The 12,799-nt window shown below is 42.3% G+C and overlaps 1 protein-coding gene across 1 annotated transcript in view; it reads left to right on the forward strand.

Annotated features, from left to right (window-relative positions):
- The window catches only part of INTS3 (integrator complex subunit 3), a 649,525-nt gene that overhangs the window by 359,855 nt on the left and 276,871 nt on the right, over positions 1-12,799 (forward strand). The window contains exons 11-13 of the mRNA XM_078670092.1: positions 726-813; positions 2,828-2,907; positions 7,675-7,766. Coding sequence (XP_078526218.1) covers positions 726-813; positions 2,828-2,907; positions 7,675-7,766 — 260 coding nt within the window. The remainder of the gene's footprint in view (positions 1-725; positions 814-2,827; positions 2,908-7,674; positions 7,767-12,799) is intronic.

Here is a 12,799-nt window from a genome sequence, read left to right on the forward strand (position 1 = left end):
AAAGATGAGAATAGCGTTCGTTCATGCGGTAGAGAAGTTGTTTAACAAATTGTCAGCCAAAACTGAAAAGATGTTTCCTGTAGGTCTCTTCTTAAGGTAGTGCGCCAGATGGAGAGTTAGGATGTGCATTTTGGGGCAGAGGTGGGCTGAGATTTTCAGAGCTGATGCGGATCAATCATTCGGGGGGCTGGAGGGTCGAAGATTTTGGGGCATGGCGGTCAGATATTTTGCAAAAAAGAGGAGTTAACAGTTTCAGGGCACATGGAGTGAATTTCACAAGGAGAGTAAAGATTTTCGAGAAGCAAAAGGAGGGGTCGGGGGCAAAGGTTTTGTTTCGGAAGTGACTTAAGTATTTGAGTGGGAGAGGGTTTAGCAAGATTTCAGTGTGGTGCAGAGGAGACCGACTTTTGGGCCACGACGGTTAGGCATTGAGGTGTAGGTGGGCAGAGACGTGGTATGTGGTCCAAGGGGGCTTTGTGCACAGATGTGAAGAGAGGGCATTGAGGCACACGTGGACAACGATGGGTGCTAATATTGGTCATTGGAGCATAGCTGCAGAGGGCAATAGTGTGCATTGGAGACTGGTGTGAGTGCAAGAGTGGCAGCTTGACTTCATGGGGAAAAGGGACATTGGGGCAGAGAGGTGGTAAAGATGATCCGATGGGGAACGTAGGCATGGGGCAGTCTCTGTCGCCTTCATTTTGTAACAGATCTATTGTTTTTAGTCTAATGTTGCAGCATCCAACGCCAAGCTGGCATTGTTTTACGACTGGCTGTTCTTCAGCGCCGACAAAGACAGCATCATGAATATAGGTGAGTAATCTATTCATTTACAGGTCTGATATTGCAGGCTACCTTTTTCATAAGCGCCAAGGCCAAGGCAGAGTCTTAAAGTGGCTTTAAGACTCTGCCTTGGCGAGTTATGGATATCTGATGAGGTGCGCTTATGAAAAAGCTCAGTTTTGATTAATGTTTAATGGTAAAAACTCTATTTCAGAATTTGGGCACTATCTCTCCACCATTGAGGGTTTATTTGTTATAAGAATAGTGGTATTTGAAAACATGAGAAGTCCAGACTGTTAATAAATTGTGTAATTTGTTGTTTTACTTGAGCACAACTCCTCTCTTGATTAGGTTACAAGGCTGGTGTTTCATTGAGAAACACTGCTGTTTCAAGCTGATCCATTTTTACCTCTCACAACTTCCACAGACCCCGCACCAAAAATATTTTTGGGGTTAACTAAAAAAATCTGAAACTTTAATTTCTTCTGAATAATCCACAAGAGCCATCCATTTCAAAACTGTGCATCTCTGTTCACAAGACTGCCACAATGTCTGTGGAAGCTAGCTTCTCCAGGACAGATTGTTTTCATCAAGGTTATTAGGATGAAAAAAAGTTTATGAATGTTCCTAAATCAACTTTTATTAATGTGCCGTTTATTTGCTATATATCCTATTGAACTGTGATGGTGTTTAAGTGCTAACAAAAAAGATTGCCATTTGAATAGAAGAATGCAAGTCACAGTTCTGAGTAAAGATACAAATCCCTGGCTTTTAGATAGTATCCAATCCATAATTTGTGAGCTATGCCAGTGTCTGTGATCTGTTTCTCACTGCAATACGACCTTTGATTTTCAGTTCCTTCTTCCACACTGCAAGGGTTTTTCGTTAATTTTGAATACAAAAAAGATATGTTGCCATTCCAGGCAAATCCTTCAAGGCTTATCGTGAACTTCAAAGACATGAAATATTATTGCACTATGTGAAGGCTGCGAGGACCTGCGATGGCACTTGAACTCTTATGTTTCTGCTGGGATCATTAAGATATCTCTCTCCTTCACCCCTCTGGGTTACTTTTCATGCTTTGACTTCACAGGCTTCTCATTGTAGCACGTGTACAGTGGGGCATGAGTTGAGATGTACAAGTGAACATAGCTGTTCGGCTAATATATACTGACACGGTTTAATAATGCAGCACCAATCATGTGGCGTCAGAATGCTACAGTACTGGCTAACTAATGAGTCGAATTCTGTAGCTGGGTTACTACTTGTTAACTGGACATTAAAATAGCAAACAAGTGCTTAAACGTGGGCTACGACGTGGTATAAGAAAATTCCACTAACTATGGGGCATTTGTTTCAGTAACCTGCCTAACATATGGCATCACAAAATGTAACTGGGATAACCCATGGCACCCATGATTTCAAATAACTTGACAAACCAGGACACAGGAATGTTCTAATAACCAGACCATGATATCTAAGCCGTGCAGTATCGGAGCAAGGCCCTGGAGTCCGAATGTTTCATAAATGGCCTGTTGTGCGGCAATACATCTTTCAACTATCGGGGCGAACATGTGATCAGTCAGTTAAGTGCACTAGCAACGGCATAAAATGCACTTGTAGCGGAAGTGTAGGGCATTAGTCCTTACAATAGTAGTTGTATGATAGAGGCACGACTAGATAAACCATGCATGCCTCTACCACGCATCCTAAACCATGAATGCGTCTTAACCACGCATTCCTTTACCGTGTAATTTCAGGAGGCCACCTTTATCCTCCTTTTGTAACAGTCCGATATCCCTGTACACGGAGTCTTAGCAAGCCTGCTTCAAACTGCCATTTTACTAGTCTTCTATCCCAGCGCACTGAATCTCCGTAAGCCTGCTTTGTACTGCAATTGTAATAGTTCAATATCCAGCACACTGCATCTCAGGAAGCCTGCTTTGTACTGCTATTGTAATAATCGTTACATACCAGTGCACTAAATGTCAAGGAGGCTGCTTCCTGCTGTTTTCTAATGGTACAAATCTCTCCACACTCTCAGAGCCAGCGATCCTGGTCATGCACCACTCCATGAAGCCTCATCCTGCCATTACTGCCACGCTGCTGGACTTCATGTGTCGGGTAAAGTATTACATCAACTTACTAGTTTTACCATTTCTCCCCTGCTGCTGTACTTCTTGAGTGCTCTTTGTTTTTACTGTCTTTGTAAACTCACTTCTCTGAACCCTAATACTGGGCAAAATGGCACAGCTTTAGTGGTTTCTTTAATTGCGGGTCAAGTTGTGAGCATCATTGTGCTATTTTTGGGTTCTTCAGCAAGGCTCCATCCTGGGATATTAATTCAGGTTCACTTAAGCCAATGGCTTCACAAAGGAATTCTACCAGTGTTGTGATATTTAAGGTCACCAGTAAGGTAATAATTTCTGCTTCATCTGCACCCAACATGTTTTCATGTTTATTTTGTCCTTAGGATAAGTAGGCCCAACCCCCTGCAGCACAAACCCTTTGGCTACAAGTTTACAGTACCACATTATGAATAAAGCGAGTTAGGTGATCTACCTAGACCAAAAAGTAAGGTGAAAAATGTGGGTGTGATGATAGATGACAAATTACTTTTTAAAGAACAAGTTAATTCTGTGGTCTCAACCTCTTATTTATATTTTATAAATAAACAAGGAGATTGCTCATCTACTCTCTTTTGGCCTGTTAAAAACGGTGGTCACTGCGCTAATCTTGGCTCAACTAGATTATTGTAATGGACTCTAGTAAGGCCTCCAAAAAACCCCATTTAAAAAACGTCACGGTGCAAAACACAGCAGCAAGGTTGCTTTTTAATATCCCTAGGTTAGAATCTACGTCCCTAGCTCTAAAGAAACTACACTTGTTTCTAATTGAAAAGTGTATCACTTTTAAGGCACTATGTCTTGCGCACAAAGCTCTGTATGGAATTGGTCCAGACTATCTAAAAAAGAACCTAATTTGGTATATTCCAACTAGATCTTTACGCTCTAGCTCTCAAAAGAACCAGGTAGTTCCCTCAAGCGGAAGGCGGTAGGAGCTTTGTTAGCAAAACTGCCACCAAATGGAATGGTCTCCCCAAACACTAAAGCCTATAACTGAGCTTTTAGGAAGGTGTTAAAAACCTGGCTTTTCACCAACGGAAAATATTTACCACTTTGACAGACAGCGCCGAGATGCCCCTGGGTGTATGCTCCGCTTTGTAAATAAAATCAATGTCAATTGTCTACAGTTAAGGTAATATTTGTGTCCATATGTTAATGCTGTTTGAACTTGCATTTGTTGTTCGTAATGCAAAGCCTTTGTTAGTAGGGTGAGCGACCTAAGGAAATGTTGTAAGGTCGAATGCATTACGGACAGTGACTCCAGTATAAAAATGTGTACACACGTTTGCAAAGTTTAACAATACCAACTATGTGTAATCCTCCCAGAATGCTCTCTTATTAAATGCAAATATGTGCAGAAGCTTGAAAGCAAGATTGATGATCTTTGCTTTCAAAATAAAATGTTTGCAGAAAAATGAAACTAAGAAAAAAGTTTTGCTAAACTACTGTGAAATTTCAGATACCATTTCTTTGAAGTATCATTTAGTAAAATGTGCTGAAGCATGCCTTTAAAAAATATATATACATTATGGAACATTTGTAACCAGTTTCAACAATATTAACGGAAACATGAAAATAAACAAGCATTTTCAAAGCCAATAGGTCTGACATTGGTGGTCAGCCTTTTGGTTTTGTCAATGTGTGTCTTCTTTTGACATTGTTTTAGTAAAACGTTGTTGTGGGACCTGTTGAGCCCTCACCAGTATAACAAAGATTGGCAAATAGCAAAACAATGTTTTGGTCTCAAGAAGCACACATTGCAGTAATAGTCCCGGGCGCTGAACAAAACTACTATCTGTGCTGATATGCTCCTTGTGGAAGAACAGAATGCAGACACTCACAGTAAAGCCAGCCAATAGATAGACAAAAAAGAACATGGAATTTTAATAAAATCAAAAGGTCTTTGGGAGCACCAGACCTAGTTGGAGACCCAGGGCCATAAGTATGAAACTTGGTTTTGCGATTCTCAAATAGCCATTTTTATAGAATCACTATTTGAGAATCGCAAAATGCTATGTATTTAGGAATTGCAAATAATTTTGCGAATCTTACATATTCCTTAATGCGAATCGCAAATTGCAATTCGCAATTAAGGAATACATCCCCATTCATTCCTATGGGCCTAGTGGCCCATAGGAATAAATGGGAAGACATTCTCAATTTGCGATTCTCAATTAGAGAATCGCAAATTGAGAATGCAATTTCAAGGGTGCCAGGGTGTCAAAAGGACACCCTGTTGCACCCCTGAAATGTGCATGTGTGCACATGTGGCACTCATACATGCCATAAGGGCATGTATGCGCGGCACATGGCACTTTGAAAAATGCAAAAAAGTGAATTTTTTAAAGAAATCGCAAATTACCACCAACGTGAAGTTGGTGCTAATTGGCGATTCCTTAAGGCCAAATTGCACTTTTTCTGTGCTCCTTACATTGCATTTAAGGAATAGCAATTTGCGATTCCTTAAATGCAATCGCAAAATAAGGAATCACAAATTTTGGGATTCCTTATTTTGCGAGGCAGTTTTGCTTTCATACAAACCATTAAACCTAACTGCGATCGCAAACGCCGAAATTCTGCGAATTTCGACATTTGCGATCGCAATTTGGATTGATACATATGGCCCCTGGTCCTTAAAGAAAGTCACCAAAGTGCACATGTATAGGAGAAAGTTAGTGTATGCAAGGAAAGCTGTAGTGCATGCAAACATAATGCTGTGCATCTTATCATGCCCCGTTTGAAGGGAAATTATTTGGCGCGGTTTGCTGGTATACCTTTATGGTTTGGTGTCATACATTGGGTGAATCGTTGCTCTCTTACACAAGGACACGTTGTTGGGAAACAAAGTATCTTCTTCTCCTGGTAGATCTGTGTTAGAGTGGGTCACTGAGCTCACTGCAGCAAAATTAGCCCCATGCCGAAGGAATTTCTAAAGGTGGAGCATGCTGTCAGTGCATTATCTCTGCTACTGGCTGAAGTGCTTTCAAGCCTTTGCTAATTGTGTGCTCCTGCATTAATACAGCTCACTGCAGGTCAAAAAGTGCACTGTTATTTGTGAAGCTGCGGCGAGAACTGGGTTATGAAAGCACTGCCTGTGAGCTCAGCTGTGCCATGTGCTGCTGTTCTAATAAGGGCTCTCTCAATCCTGCTGTCTACTTTCATTCTTGTGCGGGGGCAGCGATCTTCTAGCAGGTGCCAGGAAATCGAGCACTTTAGGTCAGGATTGAACAGGTGGTGCGTAGAATAAGAGGTGGTACGTTCTTGGAAATGCTCCCCCAGTCCTGGTCTGCCGCCTTTATTCTTTCTTTAGTGGGAGAGGGCGCGTGGGGTTTTGGCCCTGCGTGGGAAGGCTAAGATGACGTTGGTTCAGCAAAATACAAGATTTGCGATTTAAAGGACAAAACCTGTTTTAGTTGCGTGCAGAATAAATACTGTGTCAAAACTGTAAGAATATCCACCTATTAGACTGACGACAAGACCCACCGATCACCAGAACACAGCAGGTGCCTTATTGATTGGTTCTACTATTGCTGACCATTCCCTTTATCATTTAACTCAGAAAGTACTTGCAGCATGACGGATGGTTCAGGGATAGTTACGTGATATGCCATCTTATGACTGCATGGTATGCACTCATTTTTGTGAATGGCTTCTATACTCACCACAGGTGCTTTGGGGTCCTTACCATCAATGTAGGACATGACCATTACCTTGAATGACATCCTTACCATCAATGCAGACCTGACCAGTACCTTGAATGCAGTTTCAGCAATGTCAAGTGTTGATTAGAACTTGAAAAAACAATCCAGCGTACCTTCCCCCAAAAAAATTTCAACACAGCGGAGCCCCTCCTACCGCGTGCTACCTCCCTACGTACTTCCCCACACACCTCAGACAATTTTATCTACACGCATTGACTTAATAATTTAATCAACTTGCCTTCAACCCTTGATGTTACTAGCACATGTACCGCTTACTCCCTCTCCTCACTTACACACACACACACACACCTGTACAGCCAGTTACATGCATCCACACACTCCCACCATACCCACACCCATACCTACTTTACTCCAGCTTCACTTAGCTCATAGTGTAATCAATGAATACCTCTGTTCGCCAGGCTATCTTGCTATCAATCCAGAAAGAATATTTTACCGTTTCAAAAGCAATTTTTGTGCTAGTCCGTAGCGCTGGGGCACATAGTTCAACATTTCTTAGCAAAAAATATTATACAGCAGAAATGTAAAATGTCAAATTAATTTACATAACCGAAAGAGATAAGTTGGTGCTCTTGTGAACATACATTGAGAAATTTGTGTGCCTCCTAAACATGTGAATGTCTAAACCATATATCGAATCCCATTCAAAATACTGCCTAAATGAGGTGAAATAAATGACCCACTTCCAAACTAGACAAGGGATTTTCTGATCTAAATGCCCATGATGTCGACAGCATTTTGACCTGACAGCTAGTAAAGATCCAGCTTCAAGTCAGTAGTTAAGTCTGAAGAAAATACAAGCCACTTTGGTGATTTCGGAAATATTAATCATTACTAGGGGGTCATTAAAGGGAGAGTAGAAGAATAATTGGGGCTACTTTACCAATAACCCTTAGTTATCTTGAGAGGGCAGATTGCATGTGTATGGCAGGTCTGTCTGGGTTTGGGAACCTGTGGTACTGCTTAAATGCACCTTTTGCGGAAGCATAGTAAAGTTAAGATAAACTGGTAAACTAATTCAGATTTCTTTTCTCCCTCTACAGATAATTCCCAACTTCTTTCCTCTGCTTGAAACCAATGTTCGTCAAGGGGTGTTCAACTCACTCACCCACATCGTGGAGAAGCGTGTCCTTGCGTAAGCCATAGATGAGTCTGTCTTTATGCAACACTTCCAGTCACACAATACCCTAATTGAGAATTATGATATTGTTACCAGATTAGTTCACGTTGTGTCCGCAAACAATCTTCCTGTATTTTTTTACCTGGTTATCCGCTTTCTTTTCCGTTAACAAAGATTGGTACAAATATGACCTCTTTTTCAGTTTGTATTAACCCTGGGCAAAGCACTACGCTACGCTCGCGTAGTTTGCGAAGTTTGCGCAACTTCACACTACGCGAACTGCACATAGCACAGTGCAAACACACGTAGCGTAGTGCAGCAGTAATTTTTTGCTAGTTCGCGGTCCTCAACGTCAAGTTGGCGACCGCGAGCAAGCAAAATGACATCCTGGCAAGACTTTTTCCTCGTTCGCGCTCTGCAACATCAAGTTGCCGAATGCAAGCGTGGAAAATAAACCTCCCTTCAAGATTCTCAACGCGGGGAGGTTAGGTTTCTCATTGCGAGTGGTCGCGTATGCTCACGACCGCTCGGGATGAGAAACTACCGGTCCGTGTTGAGAAAGCTGCAGCTCGAGTAAAAATATCTTCGAGCGGCAGAAAACTACAGCTCGCACTGTGCAAGATGCCATTTTCAATGATTACACAGTGCCAGATGCTTGTCCGCACTGTGCAATCATGGAAAACGGCATCTTGCACAGTGCGAACAGGGTACTACGCAGTTCGCGTAGTGCACTTCGCGTAGCGCTACTTCCCGAACTACGTCCAGGTTTAGTTTGTATGTGTTATATTGAAACTGTATAGTTGTGCAACACATAGTGAAATGCTGTGGTGCGCAACCTCCTTTATTAGGATTGCAGCGTGCATGGAATCTGAGTGCATGTATCAGATTGTAGTAGGAATCTGATGAAAGTAGTCTGATTAAAGAATGCTCCTTTTTTGGTTTTGTTTATGGTGAGTTCTTCCTTTCACTCAGTTCAATACTTTGCTTTATTCGATTTTCATAAAATCACAAAAAGCATACAAAAAAGTACAATATCAGTGCATTATAAATAAAACAGTATTACACTAATTGGTTAACAAACAGGTAAAATAATACCATCATATTAAATATACCTAGCATAACAGCATTGCACAAAGCAGGGAGAAGCAGGGCTTCATATCTGATAGAATCTAGTTATCCGATTTTTCCCTAAAATGAATCACTGGCCACAAATAGCCAGATACCACACAACAAATTGAGTGTGAAGTCCTACGTCTGTAGTCGTTATGAGACTCAGGTGCCCTACTCAGTCAGTCTGCATCAGCAAAGAAGGTTCTTTACCTTTGAGCAGATCCTGCAGCCCTTTCCTTCTTCCTTTAGAGCCAGAGCTTAACCTGCGGCTGCTTGCTGTGACTCTACTGTCATGGGCTTTGCATAGCCTCTGGATGCTCCTCATGGAGAACAGGCCTTGACACATTCTACTGCTCCACATCTTTTCAGGCAGGGTGGATGGAGCATATCCTATTGCTCCTTTTTTTCAGCATGTTATCTGGCCTGAAATGAAGATGTTCCTCTCTTCATTTTTGATCAGAACCTAGCCTTCTGCTTCCTTGTAGACCCGAGGCATAGCCTGACCTCCTGCTGTTGCGCCTCCTCTTCAGTTATGGACTTAGGTTTTCCAGCTCAAGTTCAGAGCTCATCCTACTGTTCCTGTTTTTTCAGAGAGGATCCGAGCACATGCTCCTCCTCCTCAGTCATGGTAAGCATGTTATGTGGCTCCTTCTTCAGAAGAGAAACAACATGCCCTGCTGCTCCTCGTCTTCAACCGGAAACTAGCATAAATAGCTCTTCATTGTTGGTCAGAGGATACCCTGTTCCTTTCTCTTTTTACAATTTGCAGATCAGGTTACTCCACCTTATAGTGCACACTACTTATTTATTGTAGTCCTCTCTCTTCTGTGTTCCGTAGAAAAAAAAATATTTTGACTTTGTATTCATTATAATAAAATTACACAGAACCCTACCCATGGATTAGCAGAAAGATTAATCAATCCCTTCGCTGTTCCCCTGGGAAAGAAATGCACTTTACTGCCTTTAGATGTGAAATTGATGCTCTCTGTCCCTTTGTATGCTTTACATTTCTATACACTCCAAACCTCTTCTGTGCAGTCGGTGGCCAATTTGTTTTCTTGTACTCCCCATCAGCTGGATTCTGTATGACCAGCTGTGACAGGTGTACATTCTGGCCTGCCTGAATATGTATTCACTTTGTATCCCATTAGTTTGCACCCTATGTTTCCTATGTGTGTGTTTAGTGTGGACCAAGTATTTAGAAACTCCCATCTTTACAGATTGGACGGAGTGTATAGTGTCCATACATGCTCACAGTCGGGCTGAATGGAAAGATTCTCAATCCTTCTGACAAGTAAGATTAAACATTCAAGTCCTAATGCATTAGCCTCTGCTTTCTCTGCAGACAAGGTTGATAAGGATCTCCCCATTTTTTTGGTATTCTGTAGGGATGCCAGCATCTTTATTCATCACGGTCTGGTTGTGTCTATGTATTTACATAATTCAATGTCTTTTGGTTCAGAAGTGCTTCACTGGGTTGTATATCTTAATGAAATCCTTCTAACAATAAACTGCTTACACAAGGGTATTGAAAAGAAAGACACATGTAATTAACAGCCACAGCTCCCGTGTCTCTAGAGAACGCTTGCGTTCTCTCTAATCTTCGGCATGGCCATCGCTTGCAGAGCACAGGTCCTAACAAAAGAAGTGGGGGGACTAACCCAGTTAGGCCACATGGAAGTGGCATGACTACATGTGGCATCACAGTGCGTGTCATCGCATGTAGCATCAGAGGTAGTGACAACACAAGAATTGGAAACCCATATATTGTGGGTCAAGGTGGGGCAACGAAAAGGGGGTGAGTCAAGAGAGGCGGCTTCATGAAAAACAAGATATTGTTTGTCTGCTGCATTCTATGCCTCGCTCTGCAATTCTGTCTTCACTACCTCTAGTTCCCTTTTCAGATCTATCTCTGGTTGTGCTGTCACTTTCCTTTCTAACTCCACTTTTTTTTTTTCAATGGCTCTAATCCTCTCAAACTTCTTCTGTTTCATTCTCACTATTATATATTTTATTTTTTTGATGAAATTTTCTGTATTTGGGAACACTGTAATTAGATTTCTTAACTGATCATATCTTTACACTTTTCTGCCAATTTATATTCAAGATCAAATAGCACAAGTTGAAGGTAATCCTCTTCACTTCAGATGGGACTAACAAGTGGTTGTATTCAGACCTTCGTCACCTGTCGCACGAACCATGCAGCAGGCTTCCATGCATTGGGGATTTCCTCCTTTAGACTGCAACACTAGATCCTACACTAAGTTTCCACTGCTGAACTTGATCACCTCGCTCCTCAGTACTTTTATTGCTTTGACAAACTTTCCACAGGCCTACAGGGGCTCGTATACATGCTAAACATCCAGTTAACTCGTATTCCTTTTCCATTGACGATAGTCTCGATGTGGTGTCGGGAGAAGAAGATTGATCAGAGGATGCACCTGTAAGAGATACGACATCATACCTTGAGTTGGCAAACCCTGGCTAATAAAATTCTTCCATCTAGTACCCTTACTTGCATTTAGGGCCACTCTTTGCAGGCATTGTTTTCATTGTTCCAGTGAATAGAGAGTTTTTTAGGGCACTTTAAACTTAAACCCTCAATTTCCGCTAGAAATAAACGTAGTGCTTTCTGAATTAATAGTAACCAGCATTCGACCAAAGTCGTACATATGAGCCTAATCATCTTTCATGGAAGATGTCTTTGCTGTCAGGTACAAGGTGTGTATTTAGTGCTTGGGCTCAGGACACAACTCTGGTGTGACAAGTGTGTCTCCATACTTCTGGAGGCTGTTCGAGGCTGGGAAGTGAAGCTGCATTTGACCGAGCACAAGAAGTTGAGGGCTTTGCATAGGTTCCTCTCCATCTCTAAGTCACTGGCGCGGACACTTTCCATTCTCCGAGCCATTCCTGCGGCCACTCCACTTGAGCTCAAAGTGTTCTGGCAAGTCTAAGTGCAAATGCCAGCATAAAAAAGCAAACGATAACTCAACTCCACCCCACCACTCCCAAGGAGAAGGCATGAGGTATTTGAGAAGCAAGTCACACTCAGTCTAGGTCACTGATCCAATTCCTCAGCTGATCCCAATACACTTGGAGTTTCCCCTGGCCATCGTCTTCACTGCAGCAGTTTAAGGCCTTCACTGAGACCATAGTGCAGATATTAGGTGCACTTCTGGCACGGTCTATCATGTCTTTGCTCCTCAGAGAGCCTCAGAAGCCATCATTTGGGTCTACTGTTTGTGTGCCGTATGACCTCTTGGTACCTGCAACTGGCTTGTATTAACACTGGTACAGACTTCCACACTGGTTCCACAATCTCCACTGGTTCCTGCCACACTGATGCATGAAGATGTCACAGTGATACCTGTATCAGATCCAGAATTAACATCAGCAAGAGCTCGACTGATACTGATTTACGAAAGCACTACTGGTTGTTCTACAGCCTGACTCCAATTCCATGCCTCGAACGCACTGTAATTCTCAAAGGTCAATTATCTTTTTAGTTTTGACTCTGATCCTGTGCGCAAGCTGGGTGCACTTTAGGATGGTGATGACGAGGAGATGGCTTGATGATGCCTTATAATTTGATTTGCAAAACACCAGTGGGCTTGACACCTCCCCTGATACACAGCTTGACTCGCCACATGGGCCACCAATGGTGCCTTATGCACAGTGGTCGTTCGGAGCGCATCCAAGGTGATAGAACTGCAGTTTTCCTCCATCTAAACCAAACCAAATGTGTTGACAGTAATGCATCAGTCTGGGCGAGCAATGTCTGATCCTACACTTCCCCATCAATTATGCTTTTACAGTGTCTGAAACCATTTTCTTGCCCACCTGTGAACAGGCAGGTGGGCATATGTCATGGACTGGTGCCCTTGATTTGCTCACCAAGCATCCCATTCCAGTGAACCTTATTGTACAACCTTGAAATG

Source organism: Lissotriton helveticus, chromosome 12, assembly GCF_964261635.1.
Source record: "Lissotriton helveticus chromosome 12, aLisHel1.1, whole genome shotgun sequence".
Lineage (NCBI taxonomy): Eukaryota > Metazoa > Chordata > Amphibia > Caudata > Salamandridae > Lissotriton > Lissotriton helveticus.